The sequence below is a fragment of the Amphiura filiformis genome, chromosome 9 (genome assembly GCF_039555335.1).
Source record: "Amphiura filiformis chromosome 9, Afil_fr2py, whole genome shotgun sequence".
NCBI lineage: Eukaryota > Metazoa > Echinodermata > Ophiuroidea > Amphilepidida > Amphiuridae > Amphiura > Amphiura filiformis.
Window position 1 is genome coordinate 69,887,907 of NC_092636.1, and position 17,060 is coordinate 69,904,966.

The 17,060-nt window shown below is 37.3% G+C and overlaps 1 protein-coding gene across 2 annotated transcripts in view; it reads left to right on the top strand.

Moving 5' to 3' along the window:
* The first annotated feature begins 1,367 nt into the window (after positions 1–1,367).
* LOC140161400 (calmodulin-binding transcription activator 2-like) overlaps positions 1,368–17,060 on the top strand; it is a 108,345-nt gene continuing 92,652 nt past the window's right edge. For both annotated transcript variants that reach the window (XM_072184916.1, XM_072184915.1), the window contains exon 1: positions 1,368–1,511. In XM_072184916.1, coding sequence (XP_072041017.1) covers positions 1,505–1,511 — 7 coding nt within the window. In that variant the 5' untranslated portion in view covers positions 1,368–1,504. The remainder of the gene's footprint in view (positions 1,512–17,060) is intronic.

The window sequence follows — 17,060 nt, forward strand, 5'->3', positions numbered from 1 at the left end:
TAGTTATCTACTGCTGATAACAGTATTGATGAAGTAGCTATACCTTTATACCTTTAAAGCACTTTACCTTTGGATGATTTCAATCATCTTGGATTGTATATCTTGGATTTATCTTTTTACCTTTAAAGTCCTGGCAAAAGAGTTATTTTTGTGATTTCAGCCATTTTAAAAACGTTGTAAAAAAACGGAAGCAAATATAGCAATTTAAATGACCCTGGATATTTAATATTTGCATAAATGAACATTAAATAAACAAAAACGATACATCTCATGCCTTCTTTGGCTTTATTCCCACAATTATCGCTCTGTAAATATGCAAATTTATGACAAAATCAGGATTTTCCTAAAAATGGGGTAAAATTGGCCAATCTTTAAAAGGCTGTATCTTCGCAACGGATTGCCCGATTGAGTTGATGATAGGGCCCTATATAACTTTATTTTCAATGAGGTTCACCTTTAAAATCATTTTGCAGAAGGAACAATCATGACAGAAAAAGTAATTCCAGGGGTGGGTTTGAAATTTTCATGTGACCACCCTACTATAGGGAGGGGTCATTATCTACACCAGGGGGAACGGAGAATTTTAGAGAGGAATGTGATTTTTTAAATTTTAATTTCAGAGGGAACGCGAAATGTCTTGACTATATGAAAAGGGGGGGGGGAAAAAATGTTGGGTTGGAAAAAAGTGCTTGGCGCGTTTATACGTTTCTTTCCATGAATTCTAGTATAATTATAATATAATCATAGTGCACAAAAGTGATACAATATAAGATATATAATAAAAAATGCAATGACAACTAAGAATTCATTTAACATGAAATGAGATTTGTTTTGAATTGTCTCAAAGACATGTATACGCAAACCAGAATTAGTGTTGTATTTTGGAACAATCAATGTGTTAGAAAAATGATTTCTGGTTACATGAGAATGAGTATTAATATGAAATTCAAACGATTATATATAAATATGTAGGACTAAGAATGTAAGAATAAACTTAATTATCTGATGCCTGCTGATGCACGCATCTGATACACTGCCCTCTATCGTTTAGTGTGTTTTTATGTTTTATAAGTTTTGTCGTCGAAATGTAGTTTTAACTACAAAACTAGAAGAACACTAGAGACTAATTTCACAGACACAAAATTAAATACCTATACGGAAACTCAACAACTCGAAAGTAAACAGTTTTACATATATTTGATACATTTTATTTGAGTTTAGAGAATTTTAGCATTTCTATTTATTGTTTCGTGGATCTCAACACTGGCTGGTTTTCATTTTTGTGGGCTACTATATTGTGGTTTCTATCGGGTACAAAAATAAACCGAGGACCACATCAATTTGTTATTATATTTCACGGTCACGGATGGTGTGGGTGAAGATGAAGTGACAGCATTCCAAGTAATTACGGAACACTTAAACATGTCTATACCGCCGATCTTAAGACTTTTTTGAGGAATCTGGGAGTCACTTGCAGTGGGAAACCCTCGAGGACTCTGCAGATATGTCTGGTTCGTACATTTATTTCATGATTCTTGTGCATTTTGTGCGAATAGTTTTGTGTCAACATGTCAAATTGATGTCAATCCCGGGATGTCAATAAAATACTTCTTACCATGCATGTTTAAAGGTACTAGTCCTGACAGCAAGACTTTATCATAAACATAATGACATCTACGGACCTGAAGTCTTGCAGCGGTACATAGGGATGCACTGTACGTTTAAGAAATCCAAACTTCAAGTATCAAGAAATTGTCAGTTTTACCTCAGAGATGCTGTAGACCCTCTCTACACAGTGTAGGTAACCTAGGCAAACCTTAGTTAACACATTTACTAGTCAGCGAATTCGCCGAGACCGGGGCCCCAACACAATGCATATTTACATAGAAATTTGAATTTTTTTCGAGAATAGGTGGGTGAAGGAAACCTACATAAATATGTTTTCTATACTTCACTTGACCCAAATATATGATTTTTTATGGTGATAATCAAGTCGCACATGGAATTTTAGAGGGATTTTGATAGCAGTTCCATTAAAAAAAGCTGCCATCGCCATGAGACTAAGATCTAGAAACACCCCGAAATGCCGTTTTGGGGAATTTTGCTAGCTGAATCTTTTTGATGAAAGTCAATCTTTGACAAGATGTAACTTTGCTACGGAAAGTGCTATGAAAAAAAAAGGTTTTCAGTTTCGCTTAGTTTACTCAAGGGCTTTAATTTGATATATAAAACGATGCAATTTGATGGCAAATTTGAATTCACCTAGGATACCTACACAGTGACAGTGTAGAAACATCCATGCATCACAAGTAGAATGCTGCTCAATATGATAAATCCAAATCATGAAAATCAAGACATTTTGCAGAGCAATATTTTGACCACTTTTGCACTATAACTTAGTAAATTACTCCCATGAAGATTGCAGGTTTTGCCAACTCAGGGAATTTTGAACCCACCCAAAAGATGAGATCATGTAGATCAATTACCTCAACTTTGCTTTGTGAGTATAGACTATACAGTCATGACAGTGGGATTAAAATCATCCACGCACGCCCAAACCCTGGTAAAATGGGATTAAAATCATCAGTGCATGCCCAAACTGTCCTTGAGAGAGTTCCTCAGCTACATCCTTAGAGCCCAAAATGAGCCCACATATTGTGATGTTTCTTGTGGAATAGATATTAATAGAGTGCACAGTAACTCTAGGTATGACGAGTTACAGTATTCACTGGAACTATATACGGTACTAGTTCCAGTAACTGCAACTCAGTATACAGAGTTACTTACTGAGTTTGGATTTCCTATGTACCGCTGCAAGACTTCAGCCTTCAGGTCCGTAGATGCATGTTATGTTTATGATAAAGTAATGCTTCCGTCAATTGCAAGCCCGGCTACCAGGGACCCGGGCACAGCGGGATGTAGCGGGGGAGATTACCAAAGGCAATTGTAATAATCCCCGCTATGCCCCGGTATTGTCCCGGTACCGGGCACAAATTGTGGGTGAAACCCCGGTACTGTCCCCGCCCATGCCAGCCGGGTTTCAAAGTGCTGTATTAATTTTCAATGTTTTTAATCAGCAAATCCAAAATTTAAGTATTTTCATGGCCCCGCTAGGTGCTACCGGGACGACTGATTGTACATCCCGGGTACAGTCCCGGGTACCGGGACGTACTTTCTGGTAATTTCAGGGTGACAGTCCCGGGTATTGTGTCTACAGTTCCCGGGTCCCTGGTAGCCGGGCTTGCAATTGACGGAAGCATAAAGACTGAAGTCTTCGTGTGTCTTGCTGACAGGACTATAATCAAATTAAGTACCGTATTTCTTGGCCAAACTAACTGGAACATGCGCGTTGCATGGTTGCGTTCATGTAGTAGGCCTACTACTAGCATGCTAGTCCGAATAATCAGACGCAGAACAAAATATTTATTTCTGACATGATCGACATCGTGTTCTGGTCTGAACTGTTTCCATTCGAAATCTTGATGGCAAATTGGACAAAAGAAGCACATGGTTCTACTTCACAGTTTTTTATTCCCCTATTCATGTTGCGTGAATCACTCTAGGCCTATGTGGACCATCCTTTTGATACTTGAGTATTTGGACAAGCGGAACAGTTTTGACAGGCCTTTTGTCTACCTCTCTGTTTGTAAACAAACAAAGCGTTCACAGTGTTCCAATTTGGCCAAATACTTAATTTGATTATAGTTACGGTATATTCTGTCGGTCGGACATCCTGGCATGAACCGGCTGACAATAGCACTGGAGTGAAAACAACATTTGCATTCACTCAACTCTGGAGTGTATCATCAGGGCCAGAGCCAAAATTCCCGTTTTTTCCTTTTTTTGCCGATTCATAATCTTTGGTTAGTAGCCTATTAAACCAGAGGAGAAATTCACTCCTGTGACAATTTCTAAATTTTAGGTTGAGTGATGACCATTTTTGGCTCTGGCCCCATAAGCTTCAAGCTATCACACTGTTGTGCCAGGTTTGACTCTCTGCAAATAAAAATATGCGATAAATTGTTTTCACTCCAATGCATGAATGGATGTGACGTGGCCTCAACCGAGAGAATTTTTTAGAATCGGCGTGGATCGGCCGCCATGATTGTTTTTGTTTTCCGGTGGTGCTACATGTAACCCGACCGTGTTTCCGGTGATGCGCCGCACCGCTGATGCAGCATCACCGTGAATTCCGTATCGAATAATAAGAATGGGCCTTATAGTCAAAGACATGATAATTTAACTTAAATCAAGAAACATTGTCACACCGTCTCTGTTTGTAAACAAACGAAGCGTTCACAGTGTTCCAATTTGGCCAAATACTTAATTTGATTATAGTTACGGTATATTCTGTCGGTCGGACATCCTGGCATGAACCGGCTGACAATAGCACTGGAGTGAAAACAACATTTGCATTCACTCAACTCTGGAGTGTATCACAAGCTATCACACTGTTGTGCCAGGTTCGACTCTCTGCAAATAAAATATGCGATAAATTGTTTTCACTCCAATACATGAATGGATGTGACGTGGCCCCAACCGAGAGAATTTTTTAGAATCCGAGAGAATTTTTTAGAATCGGCGTGGATCGGCCGCCATGATTGTTTTTGTTTTCCGGTGGAGCTACAAAATGTACATGTAACCCGACCGTGCAGTGTTCGATTTGGAGGGGTTTTACATGCACAAATGCATACATGTAACTTTGGCTCTGTGCATGTAGAATCTTGCCTGTGCATGCAAAATTTTGTGTTATTCAGCCCTTTTTGAGGAAAAAGAGTTGTGCATGTAAATTTTATTTTCTAAATCGAACCCTGCGACCGCGTTTCCGGTGATGCGCCGCACCGCTGATGCAGCATCACCGTGAATTCCCTATTGAATAACAAGAATGGGCCTTATAGTCAAAGACATGATAATTATCTAAAAATCGAGAAACATTGTCACACCGTTCTGGCGATAAAAGCAGCAAAATCCATGGACGGTGTGACAACAACATGCATGACATGAGAATTTTTTACGCTATATAGAGGGCAGTAAATAGGTTACCGGTACTCGTTACTCGTTAGGCTAACTTATGAATTAGCCTAACGAGTAGCCTAATAGATTAGATTTTAAAGATAAAATATAATTTGAAGATGACATTAGTTAATTTAAAAACCTTTTCGTCTATTATTTGTGTTTCAATGCTTCATGTGCTCACATGAGCTCAGAATACCATGTGCAAGTGATCATAATGGTGCAACTTCACTTGTTGTAAAAAGTGTGTGTGGGTTGACCACTTTACAGTAAATAGTTAATACTTTGCTTTAATTGTTGTGTATAATTTGTTTGTATTAGACATATTAAGAAGGAACTTATTATTAATTTGTAAGTTGATCTTGTTCTATATCTCCATGTTTGTATATATTAATTTTTCATATTCTTAATAATGTTATTTGTAAACTTATGTGTATGTTATCAGGGCTTCCAGGGAGAGCAGTACTTTTGTATTGATGGAATTTTCCTGAATAAATAACGAATTTATAAATAAATAAATAAATAAAAGTAAAACAAAATTCAGATTCAGTTGGAATGGAATAAGTAAAAAAGAGACAAAACATGTTATGGGGATTGTCTGATGAATAGTTTTCTTTTAAAATATTCACTTCATGATAGAAAATTCAGATGGGAAGAAAAAAAACTTAGACCGGGGTTGGACTTTGAACAGAAGACATAGGTGGTCTCCCAGCACTGACCAAGCTCGGCTTTGTTTAGCTTTGATGATGTGACCGTGAATTTGTTAACCATGCCATTACAATCTTCAACATGCTTGCCGTATTTTACCAGGATCAATCCTGAACGAAGGTGGTGCAATCCTATCCTTATTTGAATTGATTTATCATTACAAACATTTTGATACCTCTTTTGGCAAAATCGGATCACTTTGATGTTTTTGACCCCCATAGAGCCAAGAAGGTGATTTTTGACTTTTTCTGTTATAACTCAAGAATGTTACATGCCTAATAGGTCAAACTATACATTTTCGGAATCCTTGTGACCAATTAAGGAATACATTGGAATGGTTTTTAACACAATTCAAGCAATTTTGAAATTTGACCCCATGTAAAGTTCGATTACCTTTTCCGCCAAAAGCTCAGGGCCTCCGCCCACCGCTAGAAGGGGGTATGGGGTGTGACACCCCAATTCATGATTTTGTCTGCTAAAATTGACTGTTGTTGGCAAAACCAATTGATCGTCGACAAGTTACAATATAAAAATTTAATGCAGGCCTATTATTAACTTCCATATTAGAATTTCAAGTAAAAGATGTAAATTTGCTATGAATTTCCCAAGGGCTATAAAGGGTTGCCATCAGCACAAAGCTTTATAATGTACATGTAGCTAGACACCCGTCCAACCATCATTGGGACGGCCTGTCAAGAGAATAGACGGACTACAAAATACTAAAGCTGTCCGTGAGGCCGTCCAAAAAAAGCCTTTTGCGATTAATATACTTAATCATATCTACAAAAAGGTTACAAGCCACTGGAGCCTCTAAATGTCTATAAAAAAGACACTTTACATGTATGCGTTTTCACTACAACCTTTGATGGGCATCATTTTGTTTTTAAAACTTGTTTGCTTCCTGGTTTGGTGAATAGCCAGATTTCGGCCGTTGGCCGTGTTCTTCCAGAATCCCAGACTGGGTTGGACGGCCTACTTTCAAATCCTGGCTAATGCCCAGGGTCGTTGCTAGAGGGGGGTGTATGGGGGCGTGACACCCCCGATGCAAAATTTTTGTCGGCAAAAATTGATTGTTGTTGTCAAAACCATGTGATTGTCGGCAAAGCTGTGTGATTGTCGGCAAATTGCAAGAGTCATAAAAGATTTATGTGTTACGAAATTGGAAATTGTGCTGTTGTTACGTAATAGACCTATTGTTAATGTTATAGTAATTACTAATTGAAAAACTTTGTCGGAAATTTTGACCGCTACCCACCCCCCCTTTTTAGATTCTTGAGCGCAGTCCACCGTCCTGGCAAAAAAAATTGGGTCTACAATTCACAAAATATTTCCATCGGCAAAACATGCTGTACACGCCCGAATCATATTGTTCTAGCGACGCCCCTGCTAATGCCCCTGCATCAGCACACTGTGGAGGGGTATGGGCTCCCCCCTCTTTACAATATTCTTTGTTTTTAAAGAGGTTCACTTCAAAAATGCACTAACTCAACCCTTCTGATTTTTGTACCTCGAATTTGTAAATAATTAACTGCAAAAAATACATTTTCTTTGTATTCATCAACACCCATACATGTAGTAGTGAAAGCATTTACATTTATGCTGTATATTTCCTGTTTAAATTATAATGGATGGTGCAAATTATTTGTACCTCCTGGGGTGCACTCTATGTGGCCCCGGTATGTGGCAGGGAGGGAGATAAATTTATGTTTTAATTTAAAAGGGAGAGGATTATGGGCAGTTTGAAAGTTAACATTGCTTGCCTTGTCATGTGAATGAATGTCTTTCACAGTACGGTACACATACACATTGTGTGTCAACTTTTATGTGCTAAAAAGGTATATAGAAAATGGTAACAATGGTTCAAATACATGCATTGATACCTTATTCAGTAAATATTAGTAAATAGGGCCCAAATATGTAATCATAGAGTAAGTTACAGTCATGCCAAGATGATTTTGCCGAGATTCAGCTACACTTCATTTTCTTGTTCATTTTGCTAAAATTACACTGGGGGGGGGGGGCACTTAAAGCCATAATATGTGATTTGCTCCACAGTGACACGTTCAATTTTTCTTGAATTTCTACCTTTTGCATGATTGTAATTCCCAATGGTGTACTAAAATACCGCATGAAAGACTAAGCCTGAAGTACCAGTTCTAATAATATTAAAATTTAAGTTTTTATATTAAATCCGGAAGTCTTCGGTTTTATTCCAAGTTTACCAATCAAGATGGCTAACATGTTTCGCGCATGTGAGCTCATGTATCATTGAGTCAGTGATGTATAAACTGTGTACACATATTGCTATTCGTTCTACATCTTATATATTTCCCAGCAAGCTTCGGCAAGCTTTGTAGGCGCAGGAAAGCTCTGGAATGAAATAGCAATTTTCTTTGTTTGGCTGGAAATTAAAAGGAGATAAAGTGATCAGTGAAAACAAACATTTTTAGTCCGAATCTATTTTTTATGCAAATCTCATATTATTACTTGATAAAAAAAATTGATTGGCGTAACCCGACCTACCCTAAAATTAGACCCGACCGTAATTTTTTTAAATGTTACGCCAATCAAACAATATTTTTTAGGCCTAATGTGCATCCCAAACTTATTCAGTGTCAATGATATTTGGCATATTTGCAACTTAGGCAGTAATATGTGTATGGCAGAAAATATGTGACTTACACCTTTAATTTTATATACCGGTACTATGTATGCCAGCCAGGCTGGTTTAATGCGTTGGTGGATGGGAATAGAGTGTGATAGATGTGGTGTAATGGTGACTACATTAAACACCTTGTAATAGGAGTTGATTCAACATCTATCCAGGTAACACTGGGCATATTGCATGCATGTATCCAGGCCAACAAACATTATTGCCAGTGCAGAGGTTTTAGCACCCAAATTGGCCTATCATGTAATAGGAGTTGATTCAAGATCTATCTAGGTAAAACTGAACCTACACTGTATTGCAATACTTTGTAACACCAGTTCTTAATACCTTTACCTGCTAAATGTTGTGACCATTGAAAAACTTTACTTGGGTAACGATTGCTGTCTAGTTTTGAAAGACGACTCCACAATCTAGCCACTGACTGCATTTGACGCTCAAAAGGGGAAACCCATCCCAAGTCACCAAGCATGGCGTCATTTGGAACATATTTCCCAACACCAAGGAAAAATCGGCAAGCGCGGTAGAACACAGAATTAATCGAGGAAAACTCATCAATACCCCAGACCCCACTGCCGTAGTCTAAAATTGGACCAACGAAAAGTCATAAAGCTTGGTGAAAGAATTGAAATTGATACCACCCAGGGCTTTGACTTTACTGATGACCATTCCCAGAGCTCTGGATGCAGAAGCAGCTAGATTTCGGGTAGACACATGAAAATCAAGATATTCGCAAACCAAATGCCTAAATATTTATAACCACTTACTGTAGAGATGTTAGTATCACAGCATGTAAATTGTACATTAGATTTATCACGGCTTTATATGTGATGCACAATAAAATAGGCTATGCGCTACATTTTAAATGTTTGGATTCTGATGTACACATGTATTTCTCTGAAAAAATAAATAACTTTAATTTGGACGCAAATTAAACCCGAAAATCTCTGCCTTAGTCCACAAGTAGATTTTCATGCTCTGAAAGACCATTAGATATTTATAACAGTATACATTGAATGCTGGGATTATAAGTTTATAAAGATAAAATGCATTTTTATAACTAGTTATCTTGATGCTTGATTACACATTTGATATTGTTTCAGTTATGATCTGCTAGCATAATCATTGCACTTGCATATTGAGCTGATCTCGCAAGAGGGATATATGTTTATTCAAATGTTGTACAACTTTTTACCGTTTCCGGAATATCAAATCTTATTTTGGTTTGGATACATTTGCAACCAAGTGTGACATTTTAATGTATTTATAATTATGCAAAGTTTGACGAAGCTACCATTTACAGAACCAAAGTTATAAGATTGGAGGTAGAACTTTTTGAATGATCCTTGTGTATATATATATATCCATTTAACTGTCAAGCAGAATTCCTTTCAGAAGAAGTGTACGCTGGTTATGAGCAGATCGTGTCAGTAGCCAATCAGTACCACTGTATAATTAGATGCGTATACTGCGCAAAAGGATTTGTTCTGTTTACTTGAGATGAATTGTGTATATTATGATCAATTTGTCAACAGGATTGGTAATTCTAAATAGAGATTTAGAGAATACTATGACCCATTTACACAGAGAAGTCTACTTCAATTGCAACATCAAATTCAGATTGGGACATATTTAGCATTATCCGCAGTGGTTTGTATTTTATATGTAGGCCCACAAATTCAAGCTGGGAGTTTGGAGCTGTGGTGTACTCCCAATCTCCTCTCCTCTGGTTGATCTGAACCTGACCACCCGGCACAGAAAAATCACCAAACTCACTCACCATGACATGCCAAAAATACATTCATCTCTGATCGTGAGTTTACAACATATTCAAGTTGCGGCACAGAGTATAATTTCAGGTTGTCAACCCCATGTACAAAGTACAATGATATTACAATGAAACCAATGTTATTTGGATGTTACTAATGTAGCTGTAATCACAAGTACCTCCTATTGTTTTGTTGTGGCTTTATAAATACTGATAATGTCAACTGATAAAGGGGACTGAGCTCTCTGAAAGTGTGGATTGGTCAGTGGTTGCGCACATGGTTGCGGTGTTCAAAAGAAAGGTATTCATCTTTATTTAGGGTGGGGCTACTATTTTGCGCCCGGCACTCAAACTCAGCTAGCTACAACCCTGAGCTTAATTACTAAGAAATTTACAACCCCAAAATCATGATCGGCGAAAATGTTAGTGAAGCTTGCAACCACAAAAATATCTGCATATGTGAAAATATTGTTTTTACAGTAAAATGTGTACACTTACTCAGCTTCGAAACAAATTGGAATTCGACTCTTATGTCGTTCCTTACTACTTCTTGTGTTAAAAGTCATTTACACAGCAAAATTGTGATTTGAAGTCAACTTTGAATTCAACAAAAGTTGCTTTGTGTCATCTATAGAAGATGAGTTCAAAACACGATGACCCGGTTTACATACAAATGAAGTTGTCAAATTCAAACTCGGCCTTAGGTTCTCTGTAAATGGGGCCTGTGATTAATTACAAAAAAGATTTGCAAAAAACAAACAAAAATTGATAATGAAATATTATATTTTGGGTAAAAATATTTTCTTGGGTCTTTTGAATTATGCATTGGTTTGCCTCAAGTTCGGTAGTGACGTCAACTGCTTTTTTGCGATTGCGTCGCAAGCGTGCTGGCAACCGCCCTTGTATGCATGTATATGTACTTACTTTGCAATTAACTTTATGCTTGTGATTCGATACTGCAGCCAGCGAAATATGCACATACACCACTACTGAACTTGAGGTGATCCAAATTATAGTGGTTCTGAAAAGAAACCTCACAAAATATTCCGCTGTACAGTAAACATCAAATGTTACATTTTAAAGAATTCAGCAAAAGTATTGACATAGAATTCCATATGTGTAAAGAAGATTCAGAATGCTATTTTTGGTCACTAATCAGATGAAATATGAATGTTTCAAGAACCCGATGAGCATTGATAGCGTCAGTGCCAGTTAGGTTGTATTATGGCTTTTACACAAGCCCCACTAGAAGTGCGTGGGTGGATGGTGCAAAGTGACGCTCAATTATACAACATAGTGTGTGTTTGTTGCTTGGATATAGAAAGGCAAAAAAGAACACTTTATACAAAAATAAGCATAATGCTAGACTGATAGGAAATCTGACGTTAAGGGATCAGCAGTAATACTACATGTTATGATTAGAGATACAACTGTGCATTGGTTGTTTGGAGGGTACTGTATTGTTAAAAATCTTTCAGCATTTTGCCTTTGGAACTGATAAATATTCCAAGGGCCAAATCAAAATGTTTGGATTTTTTAACAATACATGAAATTGATATAACGCAAAATTACACCTAAATCTTAAGGGGCAGACAGGGTCTAGTCTCCACGGCAGCCAGTTTGGTTCCGCTCCCTCCACACAAACAGTCTGTCAATGGCCACTTATAACGCCGTTTCTGATTGGCTACACGCATGTAGCTGTAGAGCTGTACATACGGGAACTTGATTGACCTCAGTCAGTGTGGCGAGATGGCGGGTCAAAATTGCTCATGAATAATTAAGTAGCCGTCTAGCCGATCGACGAATTGAAAGCTTTGTTTGACGCCAAGCCGGATGACGTCGTCAGAAAACCGTTAGCCAATCAAAAAGGAACAGTTCGTCATCATTGGCAGACTGTTTGTGTGGAGGGAGCGTAACCAAACTGGCTGCGAAGGAGACTAGACAGGGTCATTCAAAGTGGGACATTTTAGGCAGAAATGAGGGTATTTGAAATTATACTAAGGTGATGTTTTCCATTGGGTGAGTTCGGATTTCAGCTGGAATGGCCTGGCATTTTTCCTTGGAAAAAGGCAAATGAGACAGGTTGCATGAACAATAAAGCAGGGCAAACTCACTAAAAAGTGCAAATGTGGTATACAATGTAAGATACGATTATGATGCAGATGTCATGTCACGGCTGTTCGTTTCAACGCGAAAGTAGAAACTAGGTTTATCGCGCGTAGTCTTTTTACGCAGTCGTTTAAGAGGTAAAAGATCGCATCGTAAATGTAGGCGCACAGATGCGCTAAGTACACTAACGCAAAAACTCTTATAAAACACGTTTTTTTACAGATACAGACAAACTAAAGGTAGTAACTCTAAAAAGAGATTACAAATTCATCATACAATATATTTTCATTCGCTTTAGCTTGAATAATTTTATGAAGGCTACTCAAAATGTGCAAGTACAACATGAACGATTTTACTCAAATCTGCACATACCTCCGATTATACCAAAACACTCATTTATTTTCAATAAATTGTGAAAGATATAGTTAATTTCAATATTACAGAATACATATATACCGATTGACATAATTTATTACGTTGAAATTACTTGTGCAAGATTTATGTCATCCGAATTACAGCCTTCTCAACTTGTACTAAAAAACGCATGTAAAAACTTCATCGCGCCGGTGCGCATTCAATTTTAAAATATTTATGGTCACCCACGGATCACGTAGATATGGTGGTCATAGGTTTCACAGAAGTTAGAAATTAGAAGTTAGAAATAAGAGTAGGCCAGCGCACGAATTAATCAGTGAAAAAAATTGAATAAATACGTTTTTAAACGTCATATTTTACCCATGTTTTCTTTAAAATAACGACAATTAGGGCCTAAGTGTATAAATATCATGATAGGGAAGGGATTTCTTACAATTAAAAAGTTGCATACAAATCCTTGTAGGCTAAAGGAGTACCTATAGGCCCCCAGGCCTATCCATACAGAATATTACATCTCAAGTTATACTCCCGGTTATACTTCTAAAAATCTATATATCAAAAATGCTACTGGATTTTCGCCCCCCCGATTCCGTCCACAACGATTTGTTTTAGGCTCATGCAATGCATGGTATTCCGGTATATATATAGGCCTAAGCCTATATTGCTTAAAAGTTCCGTGTTTTACGGACGTCAAAAAATTTATAGGCCCGCTGTCGCTATTTTATAAAAAAAAATATTGTTTCTCCGTTTAACATACCTAATGCTCTGTAAAAGCAATAAAAAGCCATATATATGCATTTAAAAAAACCCAAAAAAACAATCATTATATACAAGCAGAAACATATTTCTGTAAGCCTATAACGGAGAAACGGCCAAAATGGTACCCGGTAAGATTTAAAAAAATTGCTGTTGGTAGAGAGATTTTAATTTATTCATCGTAGTGTCAGTGTGTGTCAATCATTATTTTCTCATTGAAACTATTGAGATTTGCTAATCCCCAGTAAATTGAGCTAACCACAAACATAATTTTTTTCTCATCCAAAAAAACATGAGAAAATTTACATTCTTTTCATTTTGGCCGTTTCTCATCAAAATGTCATCCAAAACCTCCTGTAGGCTTAGTCATGCATGCAGGCGCTTGAGCAATTTATCCGTCGAGTTATGGGAAGATAATTGGAAGCGAAACGGGAACCTGGAAAAGGAAAAGAGAAGGAAGAAATATAGGACAGGAAAAGAGAAGAGCAGGAAAAGATGAGGATAATAAAATATGAAGAATAGAAATTAGAGTAGTGTTCCACCTACATGTATATAATAATAGTCTGAAATCGGCCTATTATTTTTTTTAATGAGCTCACATCGCTAACCATGCTAACCATTTTCAAAAATTTGAACACCTGCATAAGCGTCAGGCCCAAATATATTCCGTGTTAAATTTGAAATAAATTCACAAATTTAGCCACTGACATGATGACCGAGGTAAAATTAGGCCTTATAGGGCCTATTATGGACAATATTCTTTTTGGCGGACAAAATTTGAGAAAACCCAAAATTTACCTTACAAAGGCCTCATACCAGATGACCACAAAATCAGGCCATGCTCAATACGGTGGCTTTGTAGGCTGGTATAACGGCCCACAGTGGCGTAGCCAGGATTTTGGAACCGAGGGGGCACAACCGTGTAAATGTACCGACGGAAATATTTTTTCCCGACGGAAGTTGTGATTTGTTGACCCAAAATTTTTTTGCATGGTTTGAAAAAGTGAAGAGCAAAAAAGAAAGGGGATTATATGCGGTACCGACATAAAAATACATCATTTTTTTCCCAACAACGCCTTCCGTCTACCGACGGCCTTACATGTACCGACGACCACAACGAGCGGGGGGCCCCCCCTGCTCCCCCCCACTGGCTACGCCACTGACGGCCCACACAATGCAAAGTTTCCGGGGCTAGCATGTTAAACATATTTTATTCTCACTAGACCCTATATTGTTTAGCGATTAAACACTTTTCTAAACACAATTTTGCCACCACTTTGTAAACATGTTTTTAAAAAAAGCTAAACATCATGTGTCAAATTCTCAACATTGGTCAGTGATGGTGTTTAATTTCTAAACATCTGACATCCATATTCTAAACATAACGTTTCTAAACACATTCTTGCCACCACTTTCTAAACACTGTTTTTACAGTGTACATTTTTGTATAGGACCTGAAAGATTAACCATAGGCCTTAATATTGAATAGTGATCATCCGGCTTTGAATTTCACTTTTATGTAATTTCCCCTGGCTCTAGAGGTTAGACCCTGCCTGGATGTTAGGCCCTGTCTGGGACAAAATTGACTAAAATTTTGCCTTTGGGCCTGTTTCAAACCAAGATTAACTTTATATGATTGTACCAACCCCAATAAACATGATAAACATCATGATAAAAAGACAAATTTGTGCGCATCATGATGGGCATTTCAGTTTGCAGCTCTGGAGTGAGACCTTTACCATATGTTTACCGACCGCAATAGGTTCTTTTTTGTACATCATAATAATGTGTATATTTTCAGGCATGAGAATTTTCAGTTCTAAAACTGAATTCAGGTTTCTTTAGTCAAACTTTCAAGCAACTTCATTTAATTTCAGCCTGTTTTTTGGTACTTTTTCCCAATTTCACGCGCATTTTCAGTTTTTGTGCAGTCACATGCCTGTGTTTTACTTTATTCCGTTTTTACATACTTCATTACAAAAAAAATCATTGAAAACATAATGTAGGCTTATGATAAAAACCTTTCACCCAACCCGCCCGTTGCAGATATTATCGCTGCTTGCGAAATTTGCCCTCCCCGCTCGTTTAGGCCGAGGCCTATACTTTATTAAAAAAGGATGAGAAAATCCAATAGGCTATTTATATGATGCGAGTCAACTGTCATTTTGCTCTTTAGGCCTCTCTAGGCCAATAGTAGACTTTGGTTTGCATGAGCACTTGAGGTGCCGGGGTAGGGGTAGAAAAAGGGTAGGTATAGGCCTACATTGATCATGTACATAGGCCCTATATGCCGCCGGTTGTGTTGCATTTTTCACCTCTTACTATTATTTTTATTATGTTACTATGTGGATGCTTGTGGTTTGTTCGTACAAATCCAATGATTATATTGACCATGTGTCGATAATTCTGATATTCTTATTATGAGAATGCATGGGTCATTAATTATGCTTATTTTAAGACAACTATGGCTGGTCCATATTTTTGGAGTTTATTTTATGCAATACTTGCACAGGCCTAATAGATATGTGTACATGTATATGGGTCAATACTGAAGGCATCCCCCTTTTTAGAGCTAGCAAGTACCATCCTTCCCTCCCCGGGTTGAGGTGACTTTTAGCATAGACGTTAATGCTTTTAAGTAGGCCTAATGGTTATTCAAGGCATGCAAGGTGGGGGAAGTTATCGCTCATTCTACAAAATCCGGTGCCAATCCACTAAAAAAATTGAAAAAATAAAAGTTGTTCAAAAAAACCTGCTTTTTGTGTTTTTTAAAAGTAAATGTATCACTACTTTCAGATGTAAAAATTGCCAACACCACTTGCATATTTTTCTTTCAGGATGTCATGATGTTTTTTAACATTAAAACTCAATGTAATGTTAGCTACGTTACCGACTATAAAATGGGCTGTTTTTACTCAATCCAAGGTCATAAAAAGCAAATTAAAGATCACTTGAGTGAAATGTAAAACAGATTTCACCATTTCATAGAAGTTTTGAAGATGCATACAGCATAAATGAGTGTGTAACGTAGCTCACAGTAACGTAGTTCACTGGTTTTTAATGTTTTTAATGTGATTTGCGAACGTTAGAACGTTATGTCGGTTAATTCTAATATAAATGGGGTTCACCACTGGTAGCTTTCACATATTATTAGGAAGTACATGTAATACAAGTGCATACTATAGAATTCTGGTAACGTAGCTCACCAATCTTAACATGGTCGGTCGAAATTTCAATGTTTACAACATTTCTATGCCAAAAATGCTACAGCATCATGATTTTTACTGTGATTTTTAAAAACCTATGAGTGTTTCCTTTCAAAAACCGCAAATTACATTGATACCTCTGTTTTACTTCTTTCCAATAACGTGTGTTAAAAAGGGGTAACGTAGCTCACAGCGTTTTGGTGGAAAGTGCAATTTATTTTAGAATTACACAAAGACATTTTAATCACTAAAAAATTATGTTGATAAACAATATGATGGTGCGTTATCTAATTAAAAAACAACAAATTTGTAAAGAAATCGCATTTATTCAAAGAAAATATTTAGGGTTAGATGTGACACTTGAGCTGTGGAAACGCATTTTTAGCGATTTTTGAAGCCTTTGCAAGGGTTAATCAGGCTGAAGAAAGCATTTAAAGTATGGAAAACTATATATGTC